Raw genomic sequence first — 23,166 nt, forward strand, 5'->3', positions numbered from 1 at the left:
ACAGATTGTGACGGAGGTTTATTGTGACAGAGGTTTATTGCAAAGAAAGTTGGACTCCTCGTTGGAATATGTTTCACCATGACAGTAAACGTGGCCGTGCTCCTCTCACACAGACTTGATCATCATTCTGCTGGCCTTGGCTGAGTACGGTGCAGGAGGTTTCCAGGTGCGCCAGTGAACACCTGAACCCCAACCAATGTGGTCACCAGCTGGATGCCACTCACCATTTAGACTGGCAGAACCACAGCGACTGTACCACCACCCACCACCTTCTGACGAGGTGCAGTCGTGTACAGCAATGTCACCAAAGATACACGGGGAGCAGCCGTCGTTGTCCCGATCGACGGTGCTGAAGCCGAGGCCGTTCTGGTCGATGCCTGGGTAGGCCCCACGGATGGCGTCACCTGTAAACACAGTTTGGACACATTTAGTCTGGAGATTAAACCAACACTAAGGAACTTTTCAACCCTCATAAAATATTTTCATAACTTTTGTGATGATACATCGACTTACAAGTTGAATGACACCTCTGTCATGGCCTGAGGGGGTCTGTATCTCTTTCTCTGGCACTAAGCAGCTTTGAGGAGCATGGTAGGAACCCTGCTCTCACTTAAGTTTCACTTTCACGAGTCACAACAAGGAGGGAACAGGCAAAACAGCACTTTAGCAATGGATTATGTTTGTGTTTTCACTTTGAAATGATCCACTGGAAACAGAAACTTAGTTTTGATGTCTTCTGTTAATTTTAATGCAGGATATTTACAGGGCTTCACGCTAGTGTTCATGGGAAATGGAGTCTTCCTTCAGGCAAAACACTACCTCTTGGTCCACAGGCGCCGCCAAACTCAACCAAAACTGAAAGTTCTTTAGTACTGCTTTAAAACCCAGACAGCTCCTTGAAATTTAGCTTGTGCTGAAAGCAGCTGAGGGCACAAGTCATTTTTCCTAATATCTGCTTGTTTTACAATCTGTCTCTGTGGAATGAAATTGTAGAGTCATAATATACACAGTAAAAGGCATTTCTCACTCAGTATTTTCACTTCCACCACCAAGTCTGGGTAAAATTTACAAACATTAAGGGATAGTTCAGCTTTTTTGAAGTGGGGTTGTATGAGATACAAATGGCCATTAAGTATGCAGGAGAAATGTCTCTGCTCCCCCACCCTGCTGAGAAACACAGGCCCATTGCACTGCACCCAGACACAGGCAATACACTCTTGTCAATGAGGGAAAATGAATCAGCATATTTTTCTATTGCAGATATTATAATTAATGGCCATTTGTACCTAATACAACCCCACTTCAAAAAAGCTGAACTATCCCTTTAATATTAAAAGTAAGAAGTAGCATAAAATCGTTGCACTCCATTTATCCTTTCATTTGTAAGATGAAAATTTTCATTTGGAAAGTTTGTCTCATTCACAGCTGCTGTGTGTAGACTCAGTTTTGGATTTGAAGCTGCTGGAGTGTTTTACCCCACAGAGCAGAAAGAGAGCGCTGTTGTTTCAGAAAACACAGCTGAATGAGAGTTTGTGCTGACAGCGGGAAAGTAAAGCTCATCAAAAAAAGAGAAGCAGCTGATTTTCTTGGCGCCATCTACTGTAGTCATAATTTAGTTGTTTCCAAGAGAAATTCATGCCACCATCAGTTTGTCACGTTACCTTTATGCAAATAAAGCAAAGCAGGGGAAAGAGCACACAAATGATTACAGAGAGAAAAGCTGAAGCACAGCAGTCAGAGACTTCAGTACTGTACCTGCGTCGCCACTGTACTGCCCCACACGCAGTTTGAAAGCCGTTTTCTCATCTTCCAGTCTGAAGTTCTGGTACTCAGCGAAGGCACTGCCACCTTCATGGTCCCACAAGTCCACCCTGAGGGTCCACTTCTTGGTCCTGCCCCTGGTCAAAGCGTAAACCGGCAGCAGGCCGAGCCAGTGGTCGTCTGAAGGGATCAGCAGAGCACAAAGAGAGGATTTAGGTCTGTATATTGGTGTAAAGAAGCATCAGACAAACAGTTTGTCCCTCTCCAACAACAGTCCTCACTGCTGCAGAGCGTAGATTTTATGTTGTCTGGAGGTGAGTTCAGGGTCAGCTGGTCAGCAGCTGAGCACTCTTGGAGGCGGCTGAGGACAGAATCCACATAAAATTCTACAGGCTCATCAACACCACCCATCTCCTCCATAAAACACTGGACAAACTCAAGAGCTCCTTCAGACTCCCCCGCTGCGCTTCATAAAATCTTTCCTACCCACTGCAATACAGTTATACAACGCCTCCCTCTGACTGAATTCATATGCACTCTAGCCCCTGTACTACCACTTTTATTCATCTAAATTGTGTCTTTATACCAAGTAATGAGGGGTGAGGGGGTATCTGTATTTTTCTGTGACTCATGTTTTTCTCTGTGCTATGTATGTCTCAGCTGCTGCCACATTTTAGATTTCCCCTTGGGGAATAATAAAATAATCTAATCAAAACCTTACAGTTTGTGCTTGTACAAGGACGAGGCTGTTTTCCACCAGGTGCAGTTCCCTCCATAGTCTGATGTATTTGAGTGTGTTACTATCTCAGTGCAATCTCATTTAGATTAAAAACGGGCTTCAGTTGGCACATAACTCTGCAGTCTGGAGGACAGCAAGTGACTTTAAGAATAAGAATTGCTTTAGTGTCTGCCAGTGTCAACAAGAAAAGAAACAACTTTGTTGGTACAGTTGGAGATTGGAGAGATTTGTCAGTCAATATGAACGAGTATTACCTTTTAATGCTAAACAATAACCAAGGACAGTTACACTGCAGTGTTTTATGTTACTCACGTGTCAGGTTTCCAAAACCATTCCTATAAGCTGCCCACTTCCTGCGGAAGGAAACCTCAGGTCCGCTACGACTCTGAAACACCGTCCAGCCTCCGTCTGCTCGCATCTCACAGTACACCTGAGCAGGTGGAGCAGGAAAACACGTTTAGACACAACACACGCACGTGGCTCTGGAAAAAAGGAAGCGTTAGTCAGGCAACTTAGTGGCCAAAAGTTTTGAGAATGACAAAAGACTTGGTTTTAACAAAGTTTGCCGCTTCAGTGTCCCCCCCCCCCCTTCTTTGCTTATTTTCTTAGCAAAGAAGGATTTTGTAATCCATCTTCTTCATAACATTCTGGAGTATATGCAAATTTCCCCATCATAAAAACTGAGAAAGCAGACTGAAAATTAATATGTGTCATTCTCAAAACTTTTGGCCACAGCTGTAAGTACACATTGCTTTAAACACCACGTGTGTGTGTGTGTGTGTGTGTGTGTGTGTGTGTGTGTGATACCGTGAAAGGCCTCCTGACTCCGGGAGGATGGATTTCATAAGCTCCACTGGATGCTTGAGGTGAGCGAGCCTTTATCTGTGTGCAGTCCGTTCCTGAGACCAGAGTAAAATGAGAATAATACAGAAGGAAACAACCTAAACCCAAAGAAGATGAACAGTTATGGATATGGTTCTTCTATAAATTACATGAAACTTTACACTGTTAATGGCATGTTCTGTACCTTGGGGGGAACGCCATCGCCGTCCCTAGCAATACCAAAGAAACAGGTTTAAAGTGAGACTTGATGCAGTAATATAATCAAGTAATTAGAGGGAAAGATATTCAACAGCAGAGATGTTTCTGTAGATTATATTTTTACCTGGGCCTGTCCTGTGCAGCTGATGAGAAAAACCAAGGTGAGGCCACAGAATCCAACCAGACTCTTCATTTTCACCTGATTTGAGAGTTTGATGGACACATTTTAGTCTCTGATGTCTTTTAAAACATTTTCTGAATGGAAGTGATAACCCTCAGGGTTAATGCTGAATGGAAACTGGAGTATTCAGATGAGCCCTCAGAGGGTTTACAGACTCGGTAGAGGGACAAGGCAAACATTTTGATCTTCATTCACTTATCACACAATACCATTAAAAGTCAGTCATTTCCTTTTCCATGCACTTACCTGAATGTTAGGTAAACTTTGTAGCTAATCCCACAGTAGAATGACAAACCTTTTCCCACTAATTAAACTGCCACAAGTCCTTCAACATGGGATATGAACTGTAGGAAAAACAAACCAAAGCCAAAACAGAAGAAAGTGAGAAAATAATGCCTCTGTAGGGGTTTTTAAATTAAGAGGCTGCATGTGCACATGGAGAGGAACCTCCCCCCTCAGCTGCAACCACTTCACCGAGACGAGAGGTGATTGATACTTCCTACCTGTGTCCTCTAGTTTCACCTCTGCCATGACATACGGTATGTGCATAAACCACATTCAAATTATTCTGGACTGTAGAGTCCTGCCTCATCTTTGTGTCTCTAAAGCACATTAGTCTGGATCAAATATGTCTTCCATCCACTTCTGATTACGCTGCAATTTAACTGCATCTTAAACACTCTGTGATATATTATTTTCCTCACCATTGCTGCTTCTGCTTTCAGTCAGCATTACAGATTACAGAGCCTTCCTCCTCCCAGGTCCAGCATATTAAAGCGTATCTATGGCAGCCATGTACAGTGTTGTGAAAAACTATTTGCCCCCTTCCTGATTTCTTACTCTTTTTTGCATATTTGTCACACTTACAGTATGTTTAAGATCATCAAACATATTTTAATATTAGAAAAATATAGACAGGTTCTATTGAATCAGCTTTTCAGACTAGTGAGGACTAGTCAGACCAATGTGTTACAAACTCATGAAGCCCCTTGGATAAGAGGCAAAACGTCTTCCTAGACAAATACAAGTCCAGTTTCCTCAGATTCAATTTATTGCCCAGAGATTCAAAACAGGAAATCAACTTTTTTTCCTTTGTTTCTACACAATAAGTTTATTAGCATTTATCATGAAGTACATCAAGTGTAGTTTTACTGTGAGGTCAGTGGAAATATTAGATAGTCTGGCAAAGCCTTGAATCTCCATCACTGTGGATGAAGCTCCACTGAGCTGTGAGGATCAGATGTAGCTCCCTCTGCTGGAGACCTGCAGGGAGGTAGATCATCTCCAGCAGCTCCTGCCAGGAGCTCCACACCACTGAGGACTGAATTCTCAGCTCTGTGCTCTCCACCATGTTGAGCGAAGGTAAGATTCTCCATCACCAGTGAACATAAAGGACATAAAGGAGCGTCCTGAGTGTGTCCCTGCAGGAGCAGACATCATCTGACCACAGGAGGCTCAGCTGCTTCCCCTCACCTCCTGTTGGTCCTCCTGGGAGCAGCTGTAACATCTGTCTTAGGCCTTTCTGGTTGCATCTGACCCACTGACTGTGTCTCCATTCAGGTCATGGTGGTTGCCCATGCAGGTGACGGTGTATACATTAGAAGAAGTGCGTTCAGTTCCACCTCTGTCTGTGCGATCAGTTCCATGCGATCAGTCCTGGTCCAGAGGTTGGTGTGTGTTGTCGTGTGATAACAGTTGTAGATAGAAGTGTGTGTTGCAGTGTCACATGTCTGATCGTCTGCTGTCAGTGGGCTCTGTAGGCTGAGCTGTAGCAGCTCAACGTTTGGAGGCTGTCACATCTGTCAGTGAGTCAGTGTGTGATATTGTGTTGGGTTGTGGTTTTGCTCGAGTATGCAAATACAATAAACAAACAATATATTAGTATTTTACATACATAAAGTTATGTGGACTGGTAAATGAAACAAATATATGATACAAGACAGAGGGATACAGAGATTAACATAAGAGGTCAAAATAATGACCTGGAATGGTCACACGGGGGCGCCCCACACCACATAATTACAATGATATCAAACCCATCCAGCACACAATCTATTCACAACCGTATTATTTGTTGAGAACATACATACCTACACCCATATGGCAACAGGTGAGCATATTTAATCCGTATGTTGAAATATATTAAGCAAACTCTGTGTGCTAGAATAATAGAACAAACTAATAAATAATTTATAAATAGCCTAATAGAACAAACTCTGTGTGCTAGAATATTTTTCATAAACATCATATTGTAAACAACAAACAGATAACGTAAAACTACTTCACATGCATGCACAGCTAGTACCTACTAAGAGCGCTATTCGATCAGCAGTCCTTCTGAGACTTTCGGTACGTCCTCGGAATCCCTTGGGGCCCCTGGGGTCTTTCCGGTGCCGTTCGGCTCCTCCGAACCTGGCGGGATGTCCAAGCTAATGACAGAACAGCCAGATCATTTGGAATGGAGACGCCCTACTGTTGTGTGACATCATCATTTGGTTTGATGGGGATGTGTGACATCATCATTTAGTGTGGTTCCGGATGTGTGACATCATCATTATTTTTTGTGATGTGACATAATTTCCTTTGATAGTTGTGACCTCATCATTTATGGCTTTGATGTGTGAAAGGGAATGATGTCACACACTAGGTATATACCATTCTATCGTAGTAGTCAAGACATTCTGCCAGAGTTTGACCACGTGTTGACAGCATTTTGACAACGCATAATGGAGGAAAACACAAACATGGAAAACCTCACTGAGGAGGTTCCCGTGGAGAAAAGAACTGAGAGTAAAAGACAAGATAAAATGTTTTCTGCTGAAGATATCCAAGAGATTGTGCGGGTATTTAAAAAGTATGATACGGACGGCTCTGGAGGGCTGGATGTGGAGGAATTTGCTGGAGCAATGGAAGAAATTTACGGTCCAATGAATACCGAAGATCTTGAAGTCCTCCACATGCAGATTGACGCAAACTGTGACCTGAACGTGGACATTGGTGAGCTGCTGGGTTTCCTGATCGACAAACACACAGCATCAGAACATTGTAGAAATGAACCCTTCCCTTTAGCTTTCAATGTGATACCTGTGGGTCACTATAAAACAATTGTTGCTCTGGTATTCCACCCCGAAGAGAAAGTCAGGGTCCCGAAACAGAAGAAAATAAGGACGTACACGAAAGGTCACTACTTCACTATTAGCTCAGACGGCGTCTTCAACATCTGGGATGACAGCTTTGAGAAGTCATATGCAATTCCATTGTATTCAAAACCAAGCACTCTTCCTTATGGACACAAGAAGTCAATCCATGTTACTGACATGGTGTACATATATGAGCTCAATGAGGTGGCTGTCTCCACTTCTGACAGGGAACTGATATTCTACCATTTCAAGGACATCCCTAAAGAAATGGGCATCTCTCACTCCTTAATCTTGGACAGCGTCATCATAAATGTAATGAACTACTGGTCCAATGGCACAAAAGCATTGTTTTCCTTTGGTGATACGAGAGGAAATTTTTTTGTGTTTTATTCCCAGAATGTTTCTAAAAACAGGATCTTTTGCTCAACGGCATTTGAGGAATTATCCATGTACAGTTATCCAACTGTTAATATTTCTACTTTGTTGAGGACCCACACAGAAAGCAATATATGTGTCAAACTCCCAGTCTTTACAGATGTATGTAGTCAGATCCAATACATTCCATCCCTTGACTCATATGCTATCTGTGGCTGTACAAGCCGGACTATGGCGGTGGTCCCGCTCCCTAAGTTACCAAGTGAGCTCCACAAAACGAAAGGAATTCTCAAAGCCCTGAAATCTTTTCATAGCAAAGGAGATCAAGACTTTTTCACATGTGTTTCCTACTCCCCTTCGGCTGACCGTCTCCTCACTGGTGGTACAGATGGCTTCCTGCGGGTGTGGTTTAGGCACAATAGCACATACTGTGAACATGCAGTGAAAAAGCATGTCAAACCCATCACCCACATGAGGTTCAATCAGATTGACAAGGTACTTATCAGTATATCTGATGACATGAATGTCTGTGTGTGGTCTGAAGGTTCTTGGCAATGTAGGCAAAGTTTCCAGATTCACGGTATGGGGCATGGTCGTATCACCAGTGTGTATTATAACATATACAACAATGAGTTAGTCTTGGCTAATTCAAACATCGGAAAAACTCTTGGTAGAGGAACCAATGTTTTTGAAAGAATGCTGACCTCCCATGACAAGCCCCTGTGCGGTGTACTCTATCACATCGTTTTCAAACAGGTTATCTCTGTCTGCCAGAATGGTGAGGTGACAGTGTGGGATGTCTTAACAGGAAAAGCCATCTCACACTTTAAGATCACTGTGGATCAGCAAGTGGGACACACAGCCATAGCATTTGATGAAGCACGGCGCAGACTAATCACAATTTCCCAAGATGGGAAAGTGAGATTATGGAACTTTAACAGTGGAAACGAGCTTGCTGTGGTTTCGGCGACTGTGGCAAAGCGGGTGACAGGCATCATCTGCGTAAACGATAGGATGTTCGTGTCAGCAAAGACGTCAAAGTTGATTTTCAATCTCGACATTGAGGGAGATGATCACAGATTCTTACAGCACGACTATTTAGATGACATTTCCTCCATGGATGTACATGAAGATGCATTGATTACTGCGTCCAGCAATGGAAATGTCATTATCTGGACTACTGAGACTGAAGAGGCTATATACTTCATGAAGACAAAAGAGAACCCTCAAACAATGATGGCACATAAACATGGCCATGCTAAGGTTGGGATTTTGCCTGATGCGAACAATCAAAAAAGTTTCAAAGCCAAAAACCAGAAAAAATCTGGTACAAGAACCGGCCTTCTTGTGAAATGCCTGAGGACCAGGGAGGTCACCTTCGACACAGCCACCATACTGACCTTTGCAGAGGACTACGTCTGTGCCTGGTCTGCTAAGGTGAAGGGAGGTTTGCTAGCAAAGTTCAGGGCAGTTCAGGATGAAGATGCAGTCATTACCACCATGACAACCGATGCCAGTGAGAAGATACTAGTGGTGGGGGACAGTACCGGAATGGTTTATCTGTGGGACATTCAAGCATTTGGATTTAAAAAGAAGGAAGACAAAGGGCCATTTGAGAATATAAATGGTTGGCAAGTGTCTATGTGTCAACCTCCACTGTTGGGCTCTTGGAAAGCGACTCCCACAGAGGTGGTGAGTATTGCTTGTGACCCCGTTTGTAATAACATCATAACTGCAGGTTTGGACAACAATGTCCGGCTATGGACAAACACAGGCTGCAACAAAGGCCTCTTTGGGAGAGACCTTTGGGGTACTGAAGCAATATCCCAAGAGGAAGAGGAGGAAGATTACGAGAACCTTCAAGAGAAATCAGGCAAACCCGAAGAACATGAATCAATGCTTGATTTACTGACCTCTGCCGATCGACCAGAATCACCGCCCACCCCAACAGTATTTTTCTCAATAGAGAGATTTGAAGGGGAAACCGACGATGATGATGATAAACCAATAACAATGCGCGACATCCGTGCCTTAGAGAGGAAGGTAAATGATTGTCTGATTAATTTGGACAATTATTCCAAAAGCTTTATCAGCAGGGACAAGCAAAAACCTGAGAAACAACATTTACCACCAAGCTCTCAAAAAAGTCCTCTTTCACATCACCAGGCTAACAAGAAGCCAAAACTGCCCTCGATCAAAGGTCCCCCAAAAGAGCGCTCCATTTTCCCAGAAATGACCTGGCATAAAGACAAACATGGCCTGCCTGTGCTCAAACGCACTTTTCCACCTCGTCCAAGAACAACACAATTCCCTCATACTGGTCCGCACAAGCCCCTCCAGCCACAGCCACCTCAGCCCCGACACACAGCAGCCTATGAGGAAACAAAGAACTCACCGCACATGCAGGAATCGGCTGGTACAAAGGTTCAGCCCACCAAGACCCCGCTCATCACAAGCCGAACTAACAGCACAAGTAAGAAGCAAGTAGGATTTAGCAAGGGAGGAGATTAATACACCATTATTCCTCCCTTGTAATTGGGTTTTCTCCAGTTACCTCTGTGTGCTTTGCTTCTCCCACAAAATAATATTAAAAAATAAAAAAAATAAACTTATATTGTGAGTGAGTATTCATTAATTCAACAAAAATGATTGAACTAGCTATTAACTTATGATATTTCATTTAATGTAACTTGTTTTTGTTTTTTTTAGCAATTCACTCTACAACCAAAATGCGATCATGATATTTTTACGTGTTGACTGATATCAATATAGATATTAATATCAATCAACATGCGAAATAATTGCATGTCTGAACAAGAGAATATCCTCAGTTTTGGAGGATACATGAGTTTGCTTTCACATTCACTAAGCAGTGTTTGGTGTTAGAATATTTAAGAAATATTCTACATTAAATTATTTTTTTAGAGCATAAATAGTATAGCATTTTTTATATACTATTTATGTACTACACAAGTGTTCTTTTGTATCACAAATAGAACAGTTTTTGTACAAATATACAGTTCAGTTCATATGATGGTTTTTGGTTCAGTTGAATAAACATCTTTTACATTTCTAGTTTTTGAACACTCCAGCTATACCATACCATAAGCATAAGATATATTATACAACATCAACATGACTGTTTTCTGTTAACTCAAATTAAGTGGAAGAAGTCTAATTACATGTCAAATCAGTTTATAACAGTGCCATGACTGTTTTCCTTGAATTGAAGTGGAACAATTTGAACTTTTCATTAAGATGTCATCAAGTCTCATTACACAGTCAAATGATTTAAAGCTCTTAGCAAAAGCACTGAAGGGCTCCAACATACAATGTAGAGTTGTATACCTTAAAACTCTTGTGTTCGTTTGATGAAGTAGCTACGCAAGAGACAATCTTGTGTCTTTAACAAGTTTTATTCTAAGTTCTCAGCCAAGCTAATACAAAGTAATACTAAGAGAAAGAGATCGTTTACAGAGCTCTGGACAAGACTACGCTTCCCTGACCAACAACACTCCCAGCGTCAGTTCACGAAGTCTGACGAACTGTCTTTCCCTGGTCCAGGGAACTACTTATTACTACTGTATTGGAAACAAAAGTGATAATGTCATCTTGACATTGATTGGATGGCTCTGCGCTTGTTTCCTGTTGATAGTGCTCCTCTTCTTGACCTTCTGACTCCATACGTGTGCCCTCGCGATGCACCCCCCGAACTTTCTGTTCTTTAGCAAGAGAAGCAGAACAGTTGTGTAGCAATATAGCACAACAGCTGTGTAGCGATATAAGCAGAACAGCTACGTAGCGAGATAAAACAACAGAGAGACAGCACATCCTGCAAGATAAGCTGATACTTCTCGCTTTCTTCTGACACTGCACCCCAACAGTCTAAAACGGTTAAAGCAGAAGTGAGTGGAATATGTGTGTTAATATAAGTCTTAAATAGTTCTATCTTCCGACAGCAATCACTTACATAGAGTGTTTGGTCTGAAACACGGGTCCTGTCAGTCACTCTGCTCTGCTGTAAGCCGAGGAGAAAACTTTCCTTGTATCCTACAACCTTTATCCAATGAGGAGAGAGAACGGCATAAAGGGGCGGTCCTCTCTGTGTGTGCAGCCAAGGGATGCGCGTGCATGTGGTGACGTAGGGACGAGGGCGGGGACTGCTAACTCCATCTGCTGACGAAGAAGTTAGCCAAAACGACCGGATCGCTTACTTCTGCTTTAAGTGTCATGTTGCAATAAATTGACGTGTTTATTCAGATGTTGCAATAAATTGACTTGTTTTTTCAGATGTTGCAATAAATTGACTTGTTTTTTCAGATGTTGCAATAAATTGACGTGTTCATTCAGATGTTGCAATAAATTGACTTGTTTTTTCAGATGTTGCAATAAATTGACCTGCCTATTCAGAATTAAAGTTTGTAACCTTTCCATCACCCCTGAGCATCTGTTCCACATCCTCAAATACATAATAGTCTATCTTGAGTGCAGCTGGGTGAGTGTCAGAGGCACTTCCTAACTTCATATGTATCAGTACCTTAAGCAATATGAGAGACAGCAGTAATCAACTTTAAATCATAATCATACAATACAACAATAAGCATAACTGTAAATATCATCAACAATCTGTATGTTTGTAAAGCAGCTCCCACTGAAGCAGCAACATTTTGTCACATTTAGCTTCAGACAACATTTTAAAAATGGTGCACATTTTAGCACACTTACAAATATATTTGTACACTTTTATTTCTTAATATATGTACTGTAATAGTTAAATCGAAATATTAAAATTTACACCTAAACGTTCAATGCTAAATCTAAATGTAAATGTTTAACAAGCATTCAGGTGTTATATTTAATATTTTGATGTAACTATTTCTAAGTTAACAAATATTGTTGAAATGTGCTTAAAGGTTACTTTCAAAAATTCACATCACTTTTTTAAATGTTATTTGAAGCTGAATGTGACAAAATGTTGCTGTAATATTCAATGTGAGCTGCTAAATATTATTTTATTAAAATTTATTTTTTTTGTTGTTTTTTGTTTTTGAGAGTCGAAATTATAAACTGAATTTAAACTGTGTAACTGACTCTGATAGCTGCTGGTTATATTAGATTCAGCTCCTTTCCTTCTGCCTCTCTGGCTATAGCAACATCTGACCTCACCAGCCTGGAAGGAGGACACACACACACACACACACACACACACACACACGCACTAGTTAGTAGATGATTGTTTCATTTCCTTCTTTGTTTCCTTTTAGTTTGTTAGTGTAAGATGAATTTTATTTTTGAAATGATGACATTTCATTTGAAGAGGGGGAAGAATGTAAGATTAATTTTATTTTGTTATAAGGGACTATTCTATGTTGTGTAATTGTGTAACTGTTATGTTAGAACGTTATAGGGCAGAATGATCTGGTTGGCCTAAGGTCGAATGTTGGGGGTGTTATGTCAGTTGAGGAGTAGAGGAGACGAGTGACTGGCAGTTGTCGTTTTGGTCTTGTTGTGTGCAAATAAACCATCGTCCTTTAACTAATCCGGAGCTCCCGTGCTGTTCCTCATCTACGACCCACGGATCTAACAACACAGCCTTACACTCACAACATAATATAGTCCCTTATAACAAAATAAAATTCATCCTACATTAGTAAGTTGTAGCTTTTTTCCTTTATTCAACTACCGACAGACCTCAGAGGGTGAAAGTAAATGGCTTTTTATCTGATGTACTTTTATCTTCCACTGGCTTTCCTCAAGGCTGTGTCCTTTCACCACTTTTATTTATTTTATACACAAATGACTGTCGTAGTCAACATCCTGATAGGCACATTCTTAAATTTGCCGATGATTCTGTGATTGTGTCTCTTTTAAATAACCAAGATTGTACCCACGGCCCAGTGGTTAATGATTTTAGCGAATGGTGTGAGAGCTCATTTTTAAATTATTGTTCTGAAAACTAAGGAACTCATTGTTGATTTTAGGAAAAAACCTCCGCCATATCCCCCTGTTTTTATTCATGGTCAGGCAGTTGACACTGTTCAACAGTACAAGTACCTGGGCACTATCATCGACAGCAACCTCTCATTTGAGGCAAACACTGATGCCATTTGCACAAAGGCCCACCAACGCATGTATTTTTATCGAAAGCTGAGAAGTTTTAATGTAGACACCACTTTTATGAAGATATTTTATTCTTGTTTTATTGAGTCTATTTTAATAATAATAACGTTTTCTGAACTGAACTGATATAGATGTTTTGGGGGACGGGTGCCACCTCATCTGCAGCTCTCACCTCCACTAGATGGCACTCCACCCTCTCCCCATCCACAGCTTTCCTGTAGACCTGACAGGAAGTTATCCTCCCTGACACCACAACTGGATTCTTGTCCAGGCGTGTGGGAGGATCCTGACCTTTGCATCATGCACACAACTAATTTCCAAACTCCTAATCCAGGGATATGACTAGAAACTCATCCTCCCACAAATGGAAGCTGAGGTGGAGCTACAGGAGCAAAAACATTTGACAAACAGGTTCTGCTGGTACAATGCAGTTTATTTGTGCAGATTTATTTTCACTACTATTGCAAAAGCGGAGCTCCGAATGAAGGTTTTGCTGGACCTGCTGCATCTAAATGCTCGGCAAAGTGACTTGAAAATCAGTAAAATCACAATTGTGGCTAAACACTAGGCAAGGCAATTTTATTTGCATAGCCCGTTTTTACAAACAGTTTGCATCCAGCATCAATGTACTGTTGTCTCCAAAAGCAGAAACGCCTCAGAAGCATCTACAATAAAAAGCAGCTTTAATGCAAGAAGGAATCCACCAGATGTGTTTCAACATGACATTAAAGCAACACTATGTAGGTTTTTGACCTTAAAGAGGAACTATGCAGGATTTGTAGCTTAATTATGCTACCCTTTACCTTAATTAAACAGCTTTGGAATAATTGTGATGGTTTGATAAATGGCTTAACTTGTTCCGAGGCAGAATGGAGGCTCTCTGCCTTCCATGTGTGTGTCACATATTGCATCTCTTGGCTGAAAACCAACCATGCAAGTTTGGGGCCACCGCCTCGGTGTCCCAGCTCTTGTCTCTGCGGCACCGTGACACAAACACGCAACATAACCTTTAAATTCTTGTTTATGACAGATTAAACTACACAAATATCCACATCGTCACATTGTATATAATATATAACGTTATCTACGCTCTATTGATTGATTTCTCGCCGTTTCATTGTAAACAAATGCACATGGCCCAGAGGAGGGTTAGCAAAACAGCGGAAAATTTACCAGACTTGCATAGTTCCTCTTTAAAATTTCTAAACTCGTTGAAGTGGTAGAAAAACCCTGCTCAGACTGCAGGCAAGATTCATCCTGTATTCCCACCACTTAAATGCGTTTAAGGCTGAGAAACTCCACAGTATTGCTTTAAACGCAGCCATGCTCCTCTCACACAGACTTGATCATCATTCTGCTGGCCTTGGCTGAGTACGGTGCAGGAGGTTTCCAGGTGCGCCAGTGAACACCTGATGCCCAACCAATGTGGTCACCAGCTGGATGCCAGTCACCGTTGAGACTGGCAGAACCACAGCGGCTGTACCACCACCCACCACCTTCTGACGAGGCGCAGTCGTTTTCAGCAATGTCACCAAAGATGCACGGGGAGCAGCCGTCGTTGTCCCGATCGACGGTGCTGAAGCCGAAGCCGTTCTGGTCGATGCCTGCGTAGGCCCCACGGATGGCGTCACCTTTAAACACAGTTTGGACACATTTAGTCTGGTAAATAAAATTCAGACAGCTCTTTCTAAATGGGGGTTCTGCTCTGAAATTGCAAGAGAGTAACAGTGATTACCTAATCAGAACTGTAAAACTGGGTTTGAATTCCATTTGCAAGAGCATTAGTCACTTCAAATTACTGGTCAAAGCAGTTACAACATCTTTCTAAAGCTGCTGTGTGTAGCATATAATCATGACTCAATAAACACAACCATTAGTCTTGATTGACTACAAACTGCCTGTAGCTGCTCTCTGTAAGAATCAGTGTTGGATTTGAAGCTGCTGGGTCTTTTTTTACACCACAGAGCAAACTGTTTCTAAAAGATTGACTTTGCGAATGAACTTGAATTGCCTTGTTGTTTCAGTGAACAGAGCTAAAGAGTTTGTGCTGACAGAGAAAATCACCTATAACGTACAAGAGGTCTTCAAAGAGAAGCAACTGATTTTATTGGAAATATCTTCAAAGATTTAAATTTAAAAAAATGTACCTCCCATCATTCTTTTCATCATATCAGTTATTCTCAATTAATATAATAAGGGTGTAAAATCTAAGAAGATAAAGATGAAAAGCTAAAGAGCAGCAGTCAGAGGCTTCAGTACCTGCATCTCCACTGTACTGCCCCACATGCAGTTTGAAAGCTGTTTTCTCATTTCCCAGTCTGAAGTTCTGGTACTCAGCGAAAGCAGTGCCACCTTCATGGTCCCACAAGTCCACCCTGAGGGTCCACTTCTTGTTCTTGCCCTTCGTCATGAGGAAGACCTTCTTCAGGCCGAGCCAGTGGTCCTCTGAAGGGATCAGCAGAGCACAAAGAGAGGATTAAAGTCTACCTGATGCTTAATCTTTCCACCAATTTACAAACAGTCCTCACTACTGCAGAATGTAGATCTTATGTTGTCTGGAGGTGAATCAAACAGGAATTCGCGTTCATGGTTGCCCTAACTCTAACCCTAACCTTACAGTCTGTGCTTGTACAAGGACAAGGCTGTTTTCTACCAGGTGCCGTTCACTCCATTATAGTACAAGGTTAGGGTGGATGAGTGGGTCAAAAAATGTCTTTGTGATTGCAAGGTGTTAACTTTATAGTAGGCCTACTCACTAACATGAATAGGATATTTATATTCACTGTGTGTTTAGTAAGATGCGTTGCAGCCAACATGAATTTCACCTGATAAAAAAAACACAAAAAACCCTCCTGAGGTTGGTGCCATCATATCGCCAAATGATAGCAATGTAATTGTTAATCTGTGTGTTTCAAACAAATATGTGGAATTTATTTTTTCATTTTTATTTTCCTTTCTTTTTCTGATCATATAGCCTATACTGTACATTCATACTGTATGACACCACTACAGAATGAATATTCTGAAAGCCAAGGTTGTCCTGAAAAAAAGGATGTGAGTTACTTGATTGTGCATCACAGGGCTGAGGTTTCACAAGGATTAACACACAAGGAGACCGGGCGAGAGAAATACAGATGAAAATGCCAAGGGTTAAGAATAACTAATAATGACACACAACAGTGTTTTATGTCACTCACTTGTTGGGTTTCCAAAACCATTCTTATAAGCTGCCCACTTCTTGTTGAAGGAAACTGCTCCTCCACTGCGACTCTGAAACACCGTCCAGCCTCCATCTGCTCGCATCTCACAGTACACCTGAGCAGGTAGAGCAGGAAAACACGTTGAACCCTTTTACATCCACTGGCCTGTGTTGCTTCTACTTAATGCTGGGCCTGGACGGGCCAGCGGGTTAAGCAAAGATTAATTGAAATGAAAGGTCTCATAAAACTAATTTTAGTCATGCATCTTACACAGGTAACATACATTTACTATAGTGTTTACCTTTTCTTTTATTAATTTTTTTAATCTTTTATTTGCCTTTTATTTACTGTCTGACATCAAGGCGCCAATTTCTCAAAATTCTGAGTGAGAAATAGGCCATTGTTTACATGATAATGTCAAGAAATCGTCAAGAAATAACAATTAATTGTGTCATAATGTCAGGAAATAGCCTAGAAATAACGGTCAATTTCATAATAATGTCGAGAAATATAGCCAAGAAATATCAATTGGTTGCGTAGAAATAGCCCAGAAATAACGGTCAATTGCAAGGACTTGGTGGAGAAAAAATTTGACCTATCCTAAAAAATTCAAAGCATGAAAAGCACGTGTAACCTTTTGCCTTTATGAAAAACATGAGATTACTATTAAATTGCTCGTTATTTCCAGGCGATTTCTTGACATTACTACACAATTCATTGTTATTTCTTGACATTATCACGTAATTAACGGCCTGTAAATTAAAGGGTTACTGAAATCTGCTGTCACGGTAAACTTGTGCACACACAATAGAGAGCTTTAGTCATAGCAAGCAGCAAGCAGGGTGTGGCAAAACATACACACTGCTCTGTACACCAGATGTTGTGTTTGCTACCTTGAATGGCTTCTTGACTCCGGGAGGCTGGATTACATAAACCCCACTGGACGCTTGAGGTGAGCGAGTCTTTATCTGTGAGCAGTCTGTTCCTGAGACTGACATGACAAACATAGAGAAGGATGAGCAACACTCATTATATGATTATACACCTCATACCTTCCAGAAACGGTAGCTCACACTGATGCATGCTGTTGGGAATCATAACATGTTTTGTACCTTGAAGTGAAGCCCCCGGCTGCTTTCTCTGTCCCTGGCATTAGCAAAGAAACAGTTTTAAAGTGAGGGTTAATGTAGTATAAAATACACAACATTATCAGAGCTTGAGGAGACTACTTTTTGACTGAATTGAAAGACATTCAAGAGAGAGGAAATGAGTGTGTTTTTATTATTAGGCTATTTTTTGTTTGTTTGTTTTTGTTTACCTCAGTCTGTCCTCCATAGAGCAAAACCAACACGAGCCCCCAGTATCCAACCAGTCTCTTCATTTTCACCTGGTCAGTGTTTCAAAGTGACATCTTAGTTTCAGTCTGCTCTCTTTCATGATATTATCTTAATAACAACCTATTTTACAAACATGCACACCCATATTAGGTTATGTCTTTAAACGACAAATGAAAAGTACAGTTTCAGTTCCGAACCTCTCACTCCACACACTCACCTAGGTGTTGGCTGGACCTTGCACCACGGCTCAAATGCCGCAGCGTAGGCAGAGCCTTTATATCCACTGACGGAGGCACCACACCTCCATGTTTATGATAAATGTTGTTATTTCCTGTCTTGAGGAGCAGGAGAAAAGTCTGAGTAACTTCCCACTCTTCCCCCTGAGTCACTTCTCCTTTTTAAAAAGATTTGTCCAAGTAGCCTATGTCACATAACTTTCACAGCTGCAGCACGCTGTCACTATTCCCATGTTTAGCCAAGCTGTCTAAATTCCTCACTGGCTCCACCAATCCGGCTGCTGGACCTCTGGTGGAAAACACACCACAGGGCTCAGCACCGTCTTTGCATGCCAGTCACAACAGAACTCTCTGTTCACTTGAACACCAGCTTTCTCCTCTGAAATTCAGACTAAGCTTATCTGTTTGGCATTTGTTTGACCTCATGAGCTCATCTGATGTTTTTCAAATTAAAAGCCGTATACAGGCAGGAACTCACCCTTTATTTCTTCACAGGGCTTTCAGAAATATACTGTGATAAGAGTATTGTCTGATTTCTTGTTGCTGGTGTTTCTGTTGTTTGCATCCTATTCATATCCACTAGTCTCTTTAGCTTAGTGGTTAGCAGAGGCAACACTGCAGGCTCCTGCCATCCCAATAGAAACTGTTACAGTAACATCAAATCATTTGAAAGCAACAGGCAATGGGGAAACATGGCATCACCATGATCACTCAATCAGCCAGTCAGTCAGTTGGTTATAAGACTGGCCACATGTTGCAGTCCAGCCAAAATGATATAGCCACATTTGCATTGTTTTATTGTGATGCACATATTTTCATACTAACTGTCTGTGTGATTGTGTCAAATGCAAAATGAGTATGCAATGCAAAAGCATGAAGACATCATTGATGTATAACATACTTGTGATTTGTGAGTCTTGAATGAATTGTTCGAAACTGGAGATTCTCTTTATTGACTCAGGGGGAAACAGTGATCTGCTGAGCTTTATTCAACAGACAACTGTTTGTCTCTGTTCCTCCAACACTCTGACTTTATTGTGACTGAGCAAAGAAACAAACTCCACCATCAGAGCTTCATCAACTCTCAAGTCTGTAGCTGCTGGTTTGTGTAGTGGCCACTAGGAAGAGCCAACACTTTGTTAACATCAATAGGCCTATGACTCAGCACATGGACTTGCTGATTTATTATTTGAAATGACTCCAAGAAAACCTACAAATTTGTTCCAAGACACATAAACTGTAGAATTACACAAATCAGAAGTCTTAAATGCTACAAAAACAAATAATAAAGTCAGACAACTGGCAGTAATGCATTCCCGAAAACTAAGCTAGTGCACTCCCTGCACATACTGCATCTTTCTCTCTGAAATCATTATTATCATCATTATTGAACTGACTCTGTTGTGTTATTGAACATGAAGTTGAATAAAACCTGTGCTTGATGAAATGATATTGATCAGAGTCTTCACTGGATCATCAGCTGCTTCTTTGCTCTGTTGAAGCTTCTGTTGAACTTTACTCAACAAATGTCTGTTTGTCTTTGTTCCTCCAACACTTTTTTTGACTTTGTTGTGATAGAGCAGAGAAACACACTCCACCTACAGGACTGAGGGCCGATGCTGTGTGGACTGAGAACACGCTGTTTCAGTATTTAAAACTTAACATGAAAATCACAACAATTGTCTGATTTTGCTTCAATGACAGTTTGTATTGAAACAGTCCTCTTCATCCTGCTGTTCTGTATAACAGCACAGGGATGTGGAGGCTTCAGACGATGGGATGTTGTCAGAGGGAAGTGTCCACTGAGCTCAGGGTGTCATCAGCAGGTTGGACAGACACACAGAGAGACTGGGACAGTCACCAAAAGACAAAGTCCTTTGGTCACATGACAACTTATTGACACATTGAAATGTTTTGTTATGGCATACCCACCATTGCTGTTAGCTTTTGTTTCCATACATTATTTGAGATTAACAAAGTACAATTACATACTTCTACTTAAAAACCCTACTTTTATCATATAATATCACTGTAGCAGAAACTTTTTAAATGTTCCATAAATTTCACCCGAAAGTCTAATATGTTGAGTAGTGTATTTTGTCTTTGATTTGTTTTACTTCTATTCAAGAGCATGATTAGAACAATTAGGATATGTGTTGCCTTCCAGATTTGATATGACATTTACAAAAAAATGTTTGAAACCAAAAAATGTTGTGGCCTGACTGAATTCATAATTCATCTTTACCCTTTAACTATGCCTCATGTCATTCTCAAGTGTGTTTCTCTCACTACCTGCACTTAAAACCCAATCACTCTTTCTGCACTAGTTGAGCGAGGGATGAGCTGCGGCATGGCCTAAAGTTGTGCAAATGATCACGGAGCAGTCCTCCTCCTCCATCCCAAACCCAGCGTAGAGGGGCTCTGTGAAAGAGCTGTAGAACGTGTGGAGGTGACCGAGTCTCCCCGAGGAGACGCTGTAGAATGACAGGGTGCCCCCAGGCCAGTCCAGATAGACTCCCACCCTGTGGGAGCGGGACAGAGGTGCCGGTATCCTCACTGACTGGCGGTCGTGCTGAGCGGTGTAGTGATCCTCAGAGCAGTACAGACTCCACGACTGGTCCGTGCTGCCAAACCCACAGAGGTGAGAGCCAGCCCTGCGACGGATCCCCCTGGTGCACACGGCGACATCCACCCAGCGTCCTCGCCACTCCACCTCCCAGTAGTGGCGCTGGCTGAGGTCTTGGACACACAGCACCTGCGAGACACTCTCGAACCTCTCAGGGTGATCCGGGTAGCGCTGCCTCTCCCTGACCCACGTCACCTGGTTTCCCCCATCGTACAGGAAGAGAGACTTGGCGGCTGTGTTTGTGTTGAACGTCAGTGAACACGCATCTACGATAAACACACACACATGGCTTTTCAGTGCTACTTTTTAATCACTGTTTTAAGTAATAATACGGTCCAGACCCATGTTAATGTAGTGAGCCTTAGGTCAAACATAAACTGAAGGACCTTGCAAATCTGTCAGCACTGTGTGGGTAGTGGATTTACAGGGTAGTTAAAGGGATAAGAGATTTTTTGAAGTAGGGTTGTATGAGCTACAAATGCCCATTAAAGGGATAGTTCAACATTTTGGCAAATTGGCTCATTGCCATAAATCCAATAGTTTTAGGAGTAGATTCGTTACCTGTCGGTGCAAGTTGTTTTTAGAACGGCAGAGCAGAGCTGCGAGCTACTCAGAGCTATGCTATGGAGGCTCATGGAATTTCTTGGTTTCCGTCTCACTCATCAAATACACAATCCAACAACTCCAAAACGCTCTGGTGGACAAGTTGTGATCTGTACATTCACCACGCTATGAAACGTTATGAGACAGAGTTGTTTTCGAGGTAAATTCATGCAAAACTGCTGATGTGTGTTCCTGTCGGGGGCAGTTTTAAACAACTCCGTCTCATAACGTTATTACCGGGTGAATGTGCAAGTCACAATGTCCTGCCTCAGGCTCTAAGTTTGATTTCTTGTAGTGTTTGGCGCCCCCTAGCAGTGGGTTTCGTTCTAAGCAGGAAATAGTCTGTCCCTTTAATTTATGTCATGTGACTTATGATGAGCAGCCATTTTGTTTCTCTTGCAAGCTAAGGATCAGGCGCGCTTCATCTGCTGCCATCTTCTTCTTTGCGCTTGTGAACGCATCGTCTGTAAGTTGATTATTGTTGTATATATAAAGTGCAAGTACATTGTTATAATTTAATATGTTTACCTCAGAAATTCATGTAACACAAAGTATTTAAAAATCATAATTTAGCATTTGTAGCATAGCAGTTAGCTAGCAGTTAGCTACACTGGTGGTTGAACAGCTCTGTAAATTTAAGTTGTTGATGTACTTTATTTTGGTGTTTTTCTACAGTTTCACTCTGTGTGAGTGCAGCTAAGGCATCTTATTAAAGAGTATTACGAAGATGACTCCTGACTCCGGCACTTACTAGAGTTTGGCTTGCTGTTGAATCATGTCCCGCATGATGAGAACAGTATACACAACTTGTCCAAGAGAACATTTTGGAGTTGTTGAATTGTGTATTTGATGAGGGAAACCATGAAATCCGACAATTAAAGGTAATGAACGTACTCTTACAGCTATAGGGATTATGGCAATGGGCCAATTTTCCAAAATGTTGAACTATCCCTTTAAGTACCTACACTATCTGCGGGGAGAGCAGAGACCTTTCTACTGCAGATAGTGTAGGCTACTTAATAGGCATTTGTAGCTCATAGAACCCCACTTCAAAAAAGCTAAACTATCCCTTTAAGTACCATGACAGGACAAGAGCTTGTCTATCCTGCCTTCTGCTGGATAAATGAGATTATTACAAGTCCAACCAAAAACAAGCAATCAGGCTGGAGGAGCATTCATTTGCCAGGTTTATATTTAAGCAATATCACACGAGAGGGAGTGCTGTTGTACTGTATATCAGCACGGCTGTGATTCGGTCGTAGGCACGAGGCCGCAGGCCGAGTGCCGCAGATAATCACACCGTGCTGATATACAGTACAACAGCACGACCTCGAGTGTGATATTGCTTTTATACAACAGTGCTACGAGCGCATTTTTAGAACAGTAATAAACTACAAGAGATTATGATTTGTTTGTTTATTTAATCATTTATTTGGCTCCGCCAACAGAAATAGTTCTGCAACTGGAAGGGAGACAAGGCTGTTGCCAGGCAACACATAAACATTTCATACTAGCTTGCTACTAGCTACAAGCTTCTCCACCGAGCTGCTTCCAGTGCTGGTTCTGGTTCTGAGCCCGTGTCTGATTAGCACCGCAGCAACAGGACCAGCATGAAGACATACAGAGACGTTATCGATACCGAATTTTGTTCATCATCTATGTAATCAATATAAACACAGCTGAAGCTAGTAGCTGAGCTACGTGGCTAACAACAGCTGACGCTAATATCAAAACACATCACCGTCAAAACGTAGTTGCCCCCGCGGCGATTTTTTTCCCAGCCGGGTTTAGTAGAGATTTATCGCCA

At 41.7% G+C, this 23,166-nt stretch overlaps 3 protein-coding genes across 4 annotated transcripts; 1 reads left to right on the top strand and 2 right to left on the bottom strand.

The window, feature by feature from the left end:
* Window positions 1-105: 105 nt before the first annotated feature.
* On the bottom strand, window positions 106-5,073 carry LOC311006586 (angiopoietin-related protein 5-like; the record flags this gene model as incomplete). Its single annotated transcript, XM_083999437.1, has 5 exons — window positions 106-404; window positions 1,756-1,941; window positions 2,813-2,930; window positions 3,308-3,399; window positions 4,929-5,073. The coding sequence occupies 5 exons, from the start codon at window positions 5,071-5,073 to the stop codon at window positions 106-108; spliced, it is 840 nt and encodes a 279-aa protein (XP_083855563.1).
* Window positions 5,074-7,468: 2,395 nt separating this feature from the next.
* Window positions 7,469-9,748, top strand: LOC311006587 (WD repeat-containing protein on Y chromosome-like; the record flags this gene model as incomplete). Its single annotated transcript, XM_083999438.1, has 2 exons — window positions 7,469-9,280; window positions 9,404-9,748. 2 exons carry the CDS (start codon window positions 7,469-7,471, stop codon window positions 9,746-9,748), a joined length of 2,157 nt encoding a protein of 718 aa, XP_083855564.1.
* Window positions 9,749-13,789: 4,041 nt separating this feature from the next.
* LOC311006774 (angiopoietin-related protein 5-like) lies at window positions 13,790-18,318 on the bottom strand. 2 transcript variants are annotated; one of them, XM_083999723.1, is made up of 7 exons: window positions 18,112-18,318; window positions 17,876-17,944; window positions 17,670-17,703; window positions 17,451-17,542; window positions 16,555-16,672; window positions 15,617-15,802; window positions 13,790-14,988 (listed from the first exon to the last, which is right to left on the bottom strand). In XM_083999723.1, the coding sequence occupies exons 2-7, from the start codon at window positions 17,936-17,938 to the stop codon at window positions 14,690-14,692; spliced, it is 792 nt and encodes a 263-aa protein (XP_083855849.1). In that variant the 5' UTR covers window positions 17,939-17,944; window positions 18,112-18,318; the 3' UTR covers window positions 13,790-14,689. The 2 variants fall into 2 exon arrangements, with proteins under 2 accessions (XP_083855849.1, XP_083855848.1); XM_083999722.1 differs by having other exon boundaries at window positions 17,451-17,548.
* Between the last annotated feature and the right edge of the window lie 4,848 nt (window positions 18,319-23,166).

Source organism: Trachurus trachurus (assembly GCF_905171665.1).
Source record: "Trachurus trachurus genome assembly, chromosome: 23".
In the NCBI taxonomy this organism is placed as follows: domain Eukaryota; kingdom Metazoa; phylum Chordata; class Actinopteri; order Carangiformes; family Carangidae; genus Trachurus; species Trachurus trachurus.

Excerpts from the sequence above, each read along its gene's own strand:
- LOC311006774 (XM_083999722.1), bottom strand. The coding sequence starts at position 17,938 with ATGAAGAGACTGGTTGGATACTGGGGGCTCGTGTTGGTTTTGCTCTAT. Across the intron at positions 17,549-17,669 it reads GCCGGGGGCTTCACTTCAAG|TCTCAGGAACAGACTGCTCA; the intron begins GTACAAAACATG and ends TTGTCATGTCAG. Across the intron at positions 16,673-17,450 it reads GAGTCAAGAAGCCATTCAAG|GTGTACTGTGAGATGCGAGC; the intron begins GTAGCAAACACA and ends CTACCTGCTCAG.